At 43.1% G+C, this 11,796-nt stretch overlaps 2 protein-coding genes across 4 annotated transcripts in view; one reads left to right on the top strand and one right to left on the bottom strand.

The window, feature by feature from the left end:
- The window catches only part of EXOSC9 (exosome component 9), a 5,325-nt gene extending 766 nt beyond the window's left edge, over positions 1 to 4,559 (top strand). Inside the window, exons 2-12 of one of the 3 annotated variants that reach the window (XM_031061973.1) lie at positions 7 to 101; positions 703 to 822; positions 909 to 1,011; positions 1,414 to 1,551; positions 1,673 to 1,755; positions 1,914 to 2,046; positions 2,508 to 2,596; positions 2,764 to 2,910; positions 3,227 to 3,408; positions 3,708 to 3,786; positions 4,303 to 4,559. In XM_031061973.1, coding sequence (XP_030917833.1) covers positions 7 to 101; positions 703 to 822; positions 909 to 1,011; positions 1,414 to 1,551; positions 1,673 to 1,755; positions 1,914 to 2,046; positions 2,508 to 2,596; positions 2,764 to 2,910; positions 3,227 to 3,408; positions 3,708 to 3,786; positions 4,303 to 4,384 — 1,251 coding nt within the window. In that variant the 3' untranslated portion in view covers positions 4,385 to 4,559. Of the gene's footprint in view, positions 1 to 6; positions 102 to 124; positions 238 to 702; positions 823 to 908; positions 1,012 to 1,413; positions 1,552 to 1,672; positions 1,756 to 1,913; positions 2,047 to 2,507; positions 2,597 to 2,763; positions 2,911 to 3,217; positions 3,409 to 3,707; positions 3,787 to 4,302 lie in introns of those variants that run through there. The other 2 variants (XM_031061972.1, XM_031061974.1) reach the window with 2 other exon arrangements.
- A 189-nt stretch (positions 4,560 to 4,748) lies between these two features.
- Positions 4,749 to 10,953, bottom strand: CCNA2 (cyclin A2). Its single transcript, XM_014309496.2, has 6 exons — positions 10,816 to 10,953; positions 10,260 to 10,483; positions 9,531 to 9,735; positions 8,643 to 8,756; positions 8,232 to 8,365; positions 4,749 to 7,825 (listed from the first exon to the last, which is right to left on the bottom strand). Exons 1-6 carry the CDS (start codon positions 10,951 to 10,953, stop codon positions 7,774 to 7,776), a joined length of 867 nt encoding a protein of 288 aa, XP_014164971.1. The 3' UTR covers positions 4,749 to 7,773.
- Between the last annotated feature and the right edge of the window lie 843 nt (positions 10,954 to 11,796).

An 11,796-nucleotide genomic window follows, 5' to 3' on the forward strand; every position in this document is an offset into this window, starting at 1 on the left:
CCGCGGCGCCTGGACGGGCGGCAATGCTACGACTACCGGAACATCCGCGTCTCCTTCGGCGCCGACCGCGGCTGCTGCATCGTGGAGCTGGGCAGGACCAGGTGGGCGCGGGGGCTCGGCCCCGGCTTAGATAGAGCCTGAGGTTCCCAGAGAGCCCTGTAAACAGATTTTAACCTTTCAAGCCTTAATGTTGTAGTATTTGAAGGGTAGGAGCAAAGAGGAGAAGATGGAAATTAAGTAAGTGGGAAAGGGATGGTGTTTCTGTGATGATTGTAGTTACAGCTAATTTATAAAATGCAAAATTGTTCCCGTTTCCCTATATCTCGCATTTTGCATTCTTCCCCAAACCAAACGACCCTTTTTTGCCTGTGTAAAAATGAAATATAAGCACTTGATGCATATGAATATGCACAATATGAATTATTGCATTATGAATATATGCACAATATTTCATTACATTTTCTCATGTGTTCGAGTCAATTTTTAGTCTTAAAAGACAGGAGTATGTTCTAGTTCTTAACATTTGGTTCTTTCAGTTGTTGACTAAAGTTTAAATATGTATGACAGGCATTGAACAAGAAACTGTCAGGAGTGAGAATTACAAACTAAAACCCTAACCACGTGCTTTTTTCCCAAGTATGTGTTTTGTTTCTAGATTTTCCCCGGTACACTCTGTGACTTGGTGCTTTATTTGCTTGGCAGGGTTCTTGCCCAGGTCTCGTGCGAACTCGTTCCCCCTAAGCCCAGTCGGCCCACGGAAGGTGTGCTCTTCTTTAACCTGGAGCTCTCACCCATGGCTGCACCTGGGCTGGAGCCTGGCAGGTAATGAATGTCTTAAGAGGACTAAACAGGGATGGCATAAAAGCCACTGTAATCGTGCTGAGTTTGGGTTAATTTTGTTCCAACAGGCAATCCGAGTTACTGGTGTCACTGAACAGACTGCTGGAGCGATGCCTCAGAGATTCCAAGTGCATTGAGACTGAATCTCTCTGCGTTGTTGCTGGTGAAAAGGTAGGAAAACTTCATTTCTGGTCGGTTTAAACTAAAAGATACGTGTAGTCCAATTTTAAGTTGGTCTCTGTCTTGTGTTGGATAGTAGAAGTACTGATTTTAGGTTAATGTAAAGATCCTCTTGTCTGATTTGAGAGGTATTTTTACTTTGCCTTTCTGCATAGGCTTTCTGAAGTAGCTGAGACCCAACAGAATGATGTTTAAATTGTGCTGAAGTGCTGCATACTTTGTCATAATTAAATCTGGGTATCTTCAAATATACCAAGATCTTTCATCTTCTTAATCAAAGACCTAAGGAAAATATACTGGTTCTTTTTCTGGTTCAAAAAAATGAACTAGTTTAAAAAAACCCCAAACTTCTGTAGAATCCAGCAGTTTGGGGTTTTTTTGTATTTTTGTCAGGTTTGGCAAATTCGGCTGGACATGCACCTGTTAAACCATGATGGCAACATCACTGATGCTGCCAGCATAGCAGGGATTGTAGCTCTGTGCCATTTTCGCAGGCCAGATGTGTCTGTGCAAGGAGAGGAAGTAACTGTGGTAAGTTCTTTTTGTTTATTGGGTTGTTTTTTTTTTTTTTTAATTTCCTGAAATTTCTTTGTCACTTTAAAATCAAACAAGTTTCATAAATAACTGTGTTCTGGGCCAATTCCTTTCAAAGTACACTCCTGAGGAACGTGATCCTGTCCCCTTGAGTATCCACCACATGCCCATTTGTGTCAGTTTTGCCTTCTTCCATCAAGGGTAAGATTTTGAGGTCTTATGTACCCATATAAGGGGTATAAACTTTGTGTACCCATAGTTATTAATATGCAAACCAATTCCTTTGTTTAATTGTGTTTAAGGGTAGTAAGATACCTCGAATTCCTACTGTTGCCTCATATTTCAAACCTTGATTCTAGGACCTATTTGTTGGTGGATCCAACTGAACGTGAGGAGCGGGTGATGGATGGGCTCCTGGTAATTGCCATGAATAAACACCATGAAATTTGTACCATCCAGTCCAGTGGAGTGGTCATGCTGCTGCCAGATCAGGTAAACCTTTGCTCTGATGGGTCTTTCTGTGATGTACAGACTGCTTCCTGTGCTGCAGTCTTGATGTGGAAATATCCATGACATTTGGAAGCTGAGAAGTCAATTAACTGTCTGATTTTATTGGAAAAGATGAGGTATTTTTTGTCTTAGTGGAAGAACATAGTACTGTGTACCATGCTGCAGAAGGGATGTAGAAAATGCATAGTTTTTGGTCAGATATGCATCTTTTTATTTTCCCTGAGATTTGGCTGAAAAAAAGCCCTGCAAATTATTCCCAGTTGCACTCTGAAGCTGTTAACTTTTTGCATAAGTCTCAGTCAGTCCAGTCCCTCATGCTGAGGTGCCATATTGTGTTTGTAATTCCTGTGATTTAAATGTCTGTGATGCTTATGATGCTCTGTAGTTTCAGTTAAAAACCTCTTGATTTCCTGGTTGTAAGCTGCTTTTTGTATGTGTAACAGATTCTGAGGTGCAGTAAAATAACAGCTGTTAAGGTCGCAGAAATAACAGAACTGATTCAGAAAGCCTTGGAAAATGACCAGAAAGCCAGGTGAGTGTTTTGGGAAGGGCTGGAAATGGGAGTTTTCAGATTGTGGTTTCAGCAGCAAATTGTCTTCACTTGTATTTGCTTTGAATAGCAAGCATTTGTATATTTGAACTTGAAAAGAGAAGCAGTTTTTGGTTATCCTGAAATAATGTCTGTTGCTGAATGACCAGGAAAGAAGGCGGGAAGTTCGGCTTTGCAGAATCCATCCCCAACCAAAGGATCACTACCTTCAAAATGGAGAGTGCTGCTGTGGACACCAACGACGTGGAAGAACAGGCTGGAGAAATCATTGCTAAAGCTGACCCTCCCTCAGAAGTGTATCTTTTCCAGGGTATTACCCAGGGGAAAACCAGGCTAAACACACATCTAAGATTCCTCATAGCTTAGGTAGCCATATAACCTTGAGAGGAAACATCATCCTCATCATCATCATCCTGGTCTTGGTTCAGTCTGATTTTACTTCCTTGCCTAAAGTGCAAAGCTGAGGTCAGAGCTGTGATTATTATTACAGTGACTGGAGAAGTGGCGCTCTGACCTCCCCTTTAGGGCTGTTCTCCCCAGCTTTGCTCTCAGAATATAAAGAAATTTACCAGCCAACACCAAGGTTTTTCTTAACTCCTGCAGTTTTGCCAGTCCAGTAGTGCACACTCCTGGCACAGCCCAAATTGGGGAAGGAATAGAGAGCTCCTGGGGAGACCTTGAAGAATCTGAGAAGGAAGAAGCAGCAGAAGAGGAAGGTGAAAGTGAGGCAGCTGCTTTTGAATGTGAGAAGGTGGAGACTGAGGATACAAGTACACTGAAGGAAACTAAGAGTGGTAAGTATTTGTTTTCTTAATATCAGATCTTATTATATCACTTTATTAACAGTTCATAATTAAAATGTGAAAGGTCTGTAGGAAGAAAGAACCATTGTAGCCACTTTACACATTTGCTAATTCCACTTGACCCAGTCAGTTATTTTCAAAACTTGATTTCTGTAGTATGGGGAGGGCTCCAAATGAATCAGTAGCCCCTCTGGATGTTTCTTTAAAAATGCTGTGGTTATTATTTACAGGAGTTGTTTGTACAAAACTGACCAGCAGTCTGGGGTTTGTGGGGTTTGTGTGTTTTTTAGATGAACCCATTGTTCTGTCTGACAGCGAGGAGGAAGAAGTTGTCATTCTGGAACCACAGGAACTACCAAGGAAAACAAGGTAACCAGCAAATGGAATTAGGAGGGGGAAAGAGTTTGTAGGAAGTATTACCAGGAAGGACAGAATTTTGGCAAGGCCAAGAAAGGTTTCAATGGATAAAAGGGAATACAGATATAGCTGAGAGCAAGGAAGTTTAAATCTAGGCTAAATCTCTTTTGTCCTGGGAGGCCAGAGTCTGGCTGGCCTGCAGCTGTCTGAGATGGTTTTGGCTATTTGACTCATTTTAGTCCTTCCAGAGGGAGTGAGCACATACAAGTGGATCTCAGTCAGAGGCTCCTTAGAGCTGCTGCAGACATTCTATGTGCTGCACTAGAGCTGATGTTGAGTTTTACCTCCAAGAAGTGAGATTTGCTGCTGTATCCATGGAAACCCTTGTTGTTAGTGCACTTTCAAAAGATTAACTTACACCTTGGCCCCAGGCGTGGTGGGGAGTTGCCAAGTTATGGATAATCAGCCTGTGTTATTTTGAAAAACTATTCAGTATGTTTCTCTGATACAACTGTTGTTTGCTGACAGAACACAGACCAGCATCAAACAAGAAAATCCAAGTAAGAAAGCATTTAACAAAAGGAGAAGAAAGAAGAGAACTTCTCGTTAAAGCCATCATCCCTCCTGCAGGAAGGATGTATAATATGGATTTTAGTGTATTATTACTGAGCTTATTTTTGTAGATAATTTTATTTCCTCCCCTCCCAATATCTGGTTTTGCTTTTATGTATATGTTAAACCATTGTACACAGATTTAAATAAAAAAATGGTGCCTGTAACTGAAATCCTAGGTTTGGCATCCAGCTGCAGCAAAAACTCCCCTAGTTCAGCTTTCTTCACAGGGGAAAATCAATGTGCTGTGATTAAAACCTTCTTGCCCCCACTACTGCAAATCTTACCTTGTACTCAGACCACTTCGTATGAAAATCAGCAGAAATGCATGGACTTAAGAAACTAGCACAGAACTTCAGCAGTGGAGTTTCTTTAAAAGTTTAATTAAATATTACATGCAACAGATAGGAATGCTTCTTGAACTATAGGCGAAGAGTTATGCTCTCAGTTTAGGATCAGGCAAAACAAAGAGACAAGGAGGATTGCAAAATACCTGATCTGGGCACATTGTTTGCAAACAAGTGACCCTGGAAACATACACATATTTACAGAGTGAAGCAGGGCTATTTTACAGGTGACCTCAGCATTACATGAGCTGTGAACAGGAGAAAAGTTACTGTTGCAGACTTTACATTCCCCAAATCAGGTTAAGAAATTAATGTAAAAAAAAACCCCAAACCATATGTATATAACATTGCTCCCAGCCAGGCAAAGCTTGAATCAAGTTGTGCTCTTTCAGGAAGGGACCAACACACAAAACTTCTTTTCTCCAGGCGCTAAACCAGTGCATTTTCTTAGTGTCAGCTCTTCCAACCCAAAGTCACTGTCCTGAGTACAAAAATGGGTGAAGATGCAGTTCCTTCTTAGTTCTGTAGTACCACAAGACTGTAAACTTCTTCAGAAAAAAGAACAGTATTTTTTGCACTGCTGTTTCTCCCTTCTTCACACATAGCATCCCTATATTCCTTAGAGCCTTGAGTTGGAATGGATAAGTTAACCTGGATAGGCTTAACAGTAGTACAGTACAACCTGGGATATTTTGTTCAAGGCTTAGAAGCAAAAGCTGGAATTGTCCCATATTAACTTTGGAAAATGAGAAGGTGGGAAAAGATAGCACTTAATAGCAGAAGCAAGAGCTGCCCTGAGGAAGGAGGAACATTATCATGCTGGGCAGAGATGCCAGCCCCTGACTGGAGATTTTTTGTTAGGCTGCAGAGGAAGTTGGGTTGATAATGGTGAAGATAAAGCTCAGGGAGCATGGAAGAATTTTCCTCCATGCTACGGGAACAAATTCCATTGAAACTTGAGCACAGCTCTTTGATCAAGCACTAAATTAATACTAAAACCCACTCAAGTCTTTTCACCTAAAGTACTGCTACTTGCTCCTTTTCTGGAGAAAATACTTCATAAGCTTCCTTTAAATTACCCCTCCAATGTTGATATTTCTCAGTGGTCTTGGAATACACCACAGAATGGAAGGGGAAGGCAGAACCCAGTTTCCCAGGAAGAGCATTGTGGCCTGGAACCTTCAAGTAATTGCTACCAGTCAGCGTTGCCAGTTGCCTTTCCAAGGTCACAAACAGTGAAAAACACATTCCTCCCTATGCAAACTCCCTCTCCTGCAAGGTTAAAGTGTTTCCAACCCCAAGCACCAGACATGATACACTGCATAGGCTGTCCCAAATTCATTTTAGCATTTCAGTAGCATCCCAGTGAAATTAATCCAAACAAAGGCTGTTGGCCAATGAAATGTGGTTCTTCATTAAGCATTAGAACATGCATAAAAGTCCAAGTGCATCCTAAGAAGATCAGATTGGCCATAAAGGCCACTCCTGCTGCTTATTTCGACCAGAATTTTGATCATCATTGGTTTTGTAGTTGAGGTGGTTCAGGGAAGGCTCAGTCAGGAGCACAAGGGTGGGGACAGAGTAGTAACTTTGTAGCTGCTGAGATGACACAAGGAGTTGTTCTCATTAACCACAGCTGCTCAGCCTGACAGATGACAATTTGAAAAAAGTTAGTTCAAATAGCCCACGCCCAAACAGCTGTTGGACATCTGTGAGGAGGAGTTTATACTGCTGGGTGCCCAGATAACCAGAGACAGCAGCGACTCCAAATTGAAGAGGCACAGGTTTCACAGGGCAGCCCTTGCCAAAATGCTTTAGAAATGAATGCCAGTTTAAGATGACAACACTACCGTACCTCAGTGATTTTAAGCTATTGGCAAGACCACTAACATCAGATACAAAAACTGTTTATTAGCCAACCTGGAAATGGCTCAATTCAGCCCACTTCCGTGCACTCGCTGCTTTACATGCCAACAGCAGCAGTACAGGGCAGCATCACTCCATTTACACAGGCTGAAGGTAAACATCCACTTGATCTAATGCTGATTGAATGCCAGTTTGCTTATGTAACAGTTCCAGAACTAAGGAAAAGCATGGCACGTTTTTGCTGTGTGCCAGAGAGGAGCTCCTCCCAAGCGTGAGGGGTGTACGGAATCCCTGCTGCTCTGCACACACCCCATCCATGTCAGAAGACATTCCTTGCTCTTGAGGCCACAGAGCAGCAGTTCACCCACTGCAGTTTAACCCCTCCACCACCCCTAAAGAGGTACAAGGCAAGCAGACTGAGGACTAATTTTCTCAGTAGGCATCAATGGACTTTTGGGACAGCCAACACATCAGTGGGAACTCCATGGGTTTAGATTAGTATCAGTTTTACACTTGGATCAGAAGATACTGACAGCAAAACCATTTTCTGCGTAGTGGAAGCATGAGGTATGAACTGGTGCAGAGGTTTTAACTGTGCAGTCCCTGCAGCAGAGCATTCAGCCTTTCCCCTGATGAAGATCTGGCACTACATTATACAGCAACTGGGGCACATCCTAAAGAGCCTCATGAATCGGTTCCAGCAAGGAGCTCTCCTGGTGGCCAGAGAGTTTCTTCCAGTTTTGTAGCCATTAAGGCAATGTTTTGGATCTATGCTAAATCTCAGTTTAAACTAGACAGAATAAAAATGCTACTGATACTCTGTGGAGACCAAATCTTTCTTAGTCAGAAGGAGAAAAAGCCCTACTATAATAATGCACTGCTAGTATTAACATTTAGTCTATAATTAGATAAGCAGTCTCAGACTTCACGTGGCCTGCATGGTTAATTCTGTGCCCAAGAGAACATTTTGATAAAAACACAGCTAAAACTCTTAACAAGATTGCATGTACAAAAGATTTACATTAAAACCACATGAAACTAAACTTCATAATTGAAGTCATCAAAGCCTGTATTCATATTCTGAGTGATCATATCTAGAATCCTGAATCATGTTTAAAACTGTACATCATTTCCTGGTAATATACATCTCTTAAAAAGATCAGTCTCTTGATTACTACAATAAGTTTAGTGTGTCTGGTGGGTCAATGAGCGATACTCCATGGTACCTAGAGAGGGAACAAAAGAGGCACGATGTCATCTTGCTCAAGAGCTCTTTGCCACAAAGAGCAGCATAACTGCAGCAAAGCACATTTCCTACAAGGCAGGCAGGAAACATTCTGGGGCTTGTTGGCTGCCATGCCCCACACACAGATTTTTAGGAGCATTAGGTATCACCAACTGTAGCAATGTCAAGAAAATTCCTCCAGTTTCTACCTGACAATTCAGGCAGCAACAGAAAGTATTGCCCGACAAACCACCATGTAAAAACCCCAGGGAGTTTTGTCACCCTCTCACTGAAGAGATGAATTGAATCTGCCTGAAGACTCAAAAGATATATATCCCACACCCACACCCTGCCAGGCAGTTACATGCTTGGACAAATCAGACATTAACACCTCCACAGATACTCACTTGGTACTCTTGTACTTTTCCCTTATGGACTGTTGTGTGTGCTGGGCTGCTTTGAGGTAGGTGTTGTGTAGGTCTATGAGGCAAGGCTTGATGTCTTCAAGGGTGTAGCCAGTTACTTTGCACAGGGATTCAGGCTGAGGGGAAAAAAGAAAGGCTGAGGGACATTTGAATGTTGCTGTTCACTTATGCTGACCACCAGTGGTGGAGTTTTTAGCTTTCTGTTGAACTATATTTACCTCACCCATCCCATTTTTCAAATGCCACAGGGAGCAATCCTTAATCAAGAATTAAGACCCCAGGAGCACAGAGGGGCTGCAATTCCTGGAGCCCAGGCCCAGCACTCAGAACTGTGTACAAATACACTGAGCATACACAGAGGCCTGTGAAGGCTCACGCTGGAATGCTACGTACCCAGCTTTGTCCAGTGAGTGTGTAATCTGCCAGATGAAACGCTGCAGCAGCAATAACTGATGGCAAGTATTTCAGGTAAGGATCAGCATCAATTAGACTCAGCTCTCCCAGGTACTGCAAGAGAAATGAAAAAGGGAATCATGTCCTTCCAAAAGTTAACAGTTGCTCTAGAACCCTAACTTGAGCTTCCAATCCTGCCATCAGCTGGAAGGACACCTTTTATCAGTTTCCACTTACTTTCTCTTTAAGCATCTCCTGCTAGCTACTGCCAAACAGCATTCCTAATACATGCTTTCCCAGCACATTTTATATTTACAAACATACAAGAACTAGAGGGAAGAGTGTAGTCAGGTCTGACCTTCGCACAGTGAGACAAAGGCTTGTGTTTAGGACCTCTGGTACCTACCACAGAGCTAGGATTTACTATAACTTCAGCTGAAAGGTTATCTGTGCTCTTCTCTAGAAATCAGTCTCTGGATTTAGAGCTTGCTGCTGGTTGAGGAGAAAACCAAACCAAAAGCCCTTTTTTGCCAAAGTGTGTTAGTGGTCTTGCCAAAGCGTGTGGGTAGGTGTGGCAGCAGTAAATAAGAGAGAGGGAAACATCTATCTAGCAGTGCAACAAGCCCCAGTTTCAAGTTCATTAATCTCTGCCTGCTCTGAATAAGGGTGCATGCTTGAGCCAGGCCAAGTGCCAGCCTCTGATAAGAATTGGAGTATCCCAAACAGAAAGTGGCAATAGGAGTGTTAGTTCCCAGCAGTGGGGCACCACTTCTGGAGGAGCACAATTCATAGGGTGTACATAAGTTATACATATATACATACATGTGCAATAAGTATCTGCAATAAAACTCTCTAATTACATGAGCTGAGCTAGGAATTCCTACTTACCATTGACAGGCTCTCCACTTTAGCATCTGTCTGCTGGTGTAGGAAGTACTGGGTGAGGAACTGGTTGATTGTTGGAGCCGCCAAGTCAAATGACAAAACCTTCAGAATTAAGTGCTCCATCCTTAGGACCTGTTTCTTGGTGTAGGTGTCATCTGTGATGTAGACAAACTCGGCTACTTCAGGAGGGTAGATCTCTTCAAACTTTCTGCCAGGAGAAACATTTATAAGTAAATAATTGAGTACTAGAAAACCACCAGCATTCAATGAAATGCTCATTTAAATTCTGGCTTGGCAAGGAGCTGAGCACGGGTGCCAAACAAGTTTGCTGCAGTTAGTTCAGTAGCTCTTAAATCACCAGGATTTGAAATTAGAGAGTTACAACAGCGTGATAATTCAGGACTAAGGAATTTAGTACTTGCAGTCACTGAAACTCCAGAATAACCCACTAAATTAGCAACTCGGGCAAGCACAACTTGCTTTTCACATGCCTTAAGCATATTCCCTCAAATATTGTTTTAGATGCCAGCTGCTGCACCTGGAAATAACGGATTCTCACTTTAGGGGCAAACTTCAAAGATAACTGCCAAGCTTTCAGGTGGATAACTCTTGATTTTTATCCTACTGTGAAGCCTTCCCAAGTCAGTCCTGCTCTAGGCAACAGAACAGCCACAAGACTTTCATCTGTATGAAACCAGCAGGTGGAACTTGAAATGAAGCAATTTCACTTACGATGCGAGCAGCATAGCTGCAGTACCCACAAGCTGAAGTTTTCCTCTCAAAACAGACATGGAAGAAAGAAACCTATCAATGTAATTTACAGCTAAGTGCAGGGTTTCATTCTGTAATTTGTATTCTTCTCCAACTTCCACCAGCCAGTCCACGAGAATAGCCCGCATGTTGTTTGTGATATCAGGTTGCTTCTTCATGTAACCTATTTTGGGCTTGCACTTCACCTGTAGGTTTAGATGACAGATAGAGTTGAGGCTGGACCATGGGCTGGTAGGGAAGCAACTGTTTAAACTCCACTTATCACAAGTTTAACAAATCAGAAGTAAACACTGGTGAGTTTAGGATCAGTAAATTCTATTTCTGTAATCTCACTTTCCAGCTTGTGTGTGGCACAATAAACTTTATCACAATAAACCAGTCCCGTGCTCTTATTTCTCCTTTTCTAGCAAGCTCTAATTTAGTCACTGTCTTGGTAACTCATGTTCAGATACATTTCTCCACCCCAAACTCTTCCCCCGTGGGCTGTATGCAAATAAGAAAAGGGACAGCAGCTCACCTCCATTTCCCTCAGGTATGAATGGATTTCACTGATATAGTCTGGCACATTATTAACGTTTGGTGCTTTCTCTTCTGTTTCTGAGGTTATTGAAATATCCATAATACTTGGAGAATCTAAGCAGAGGATAACAGGCATGTTAAAATGGGCACCATCACATCATTTCCTCACAGCACAGGGAACCTTGTGCAGGCTCACTCAGCTGGACTGGGAGTTGGGGAGGCTCTACGGAAGTGACATGTTGGGGCAACAGGGAAGTTTTCCCTTCCCCTTTCTCCTCTTCCTGCTAAGAATAAAGAGATGGAAAACTCTCTTGCAATTATGTAGTGCTCAGTGCACCCTGTGTTACCTTGTAACATAGATGTGGATCCTGCAAGGTTAGATTGTGGTTTAAAACAGGGCAGGGGCGACAGAGCTTTTTGTAGCCTGCCGAAGTGGATCACAGAAAAACCAGCCCCCAGATATTCAGACATGTGCTACAGAAGATGGATCTGGCAGTTCCCATTTTTCACATACTGGCAAGAGCTCAAAACACTTGCACCACTAACTGGCAGAAAAACCTTTTACGTCTTGAGATCTGCCTGGGTAAAGTCCCCTTCTAACTCTGTAATGGTAGCAAAGGGCGAGGCTTTATGGGTTGATCTTTTCTGTAATACGGCTTCTCCCATGAGGTACTGATAGTTAAAGTTATAAATTAAAAAACGGCCTAAACCAGCAGGGGATAAGAGCACATCGGCTCAGCTGCATGGAAGAGCTGTTGCACCCTGGTAGCAGGCTCAAAGGAACCAAACCAGCCCGCGTCCCAGGCCACAGCCCTGCAGCTGGCTCTGGGAGCCCTTCCCAGGGCGAGCTCCTCCTCGTTCCCCGGGGGCAGGCAGGGCCCTGAGGGGGAGCAGGTGGGTCGCGGCCTGCACGGCGCCCGGGGGCCGGGCTCTCACGTACCAAAGCTCAGCTCCATGGCGTTGCCCAGGGGAGCCAGGG

This window comes from Geospiza fortis, unplaced genomic scaffold, assembly GCF_000277835.1.
Source record: "Geospiza fortis unplaced genomic scaffold, GeoFor_1.0 scaffold636, whole genome shotgun sequence".
NCBI classification, from domain to species: domain Eukaryota; kingdom Metazoa; phylum Chordata; class Aves; order Passeriformes; family Thraupidae; genus Geospiza; species Geospiza fortis.

Coding starts and splice junctions, on each gene's coding strand:
- CCNA2 (XM_014309496.2), bottom strand. CDS start 10,953: ATGCCTGTTATCCTCTGCTTAGATTCTCCAAGTATTATGGATATTTCA. Junction 8,757..9,530: donor AAGTGGAGAGCCTGTCAATG/GTAAGTAGGAAT, acceptor TTTCTCTTGCAG/TACCTGGGAGAGCTGAGTCT. Junction 8,366..8,642: donor CACTCACTGGACAAAGCTGG/GTACGTAGCATT, acceptor TTTTCCCCTCAG/CCTGAATCCCTGTGCAAAGT.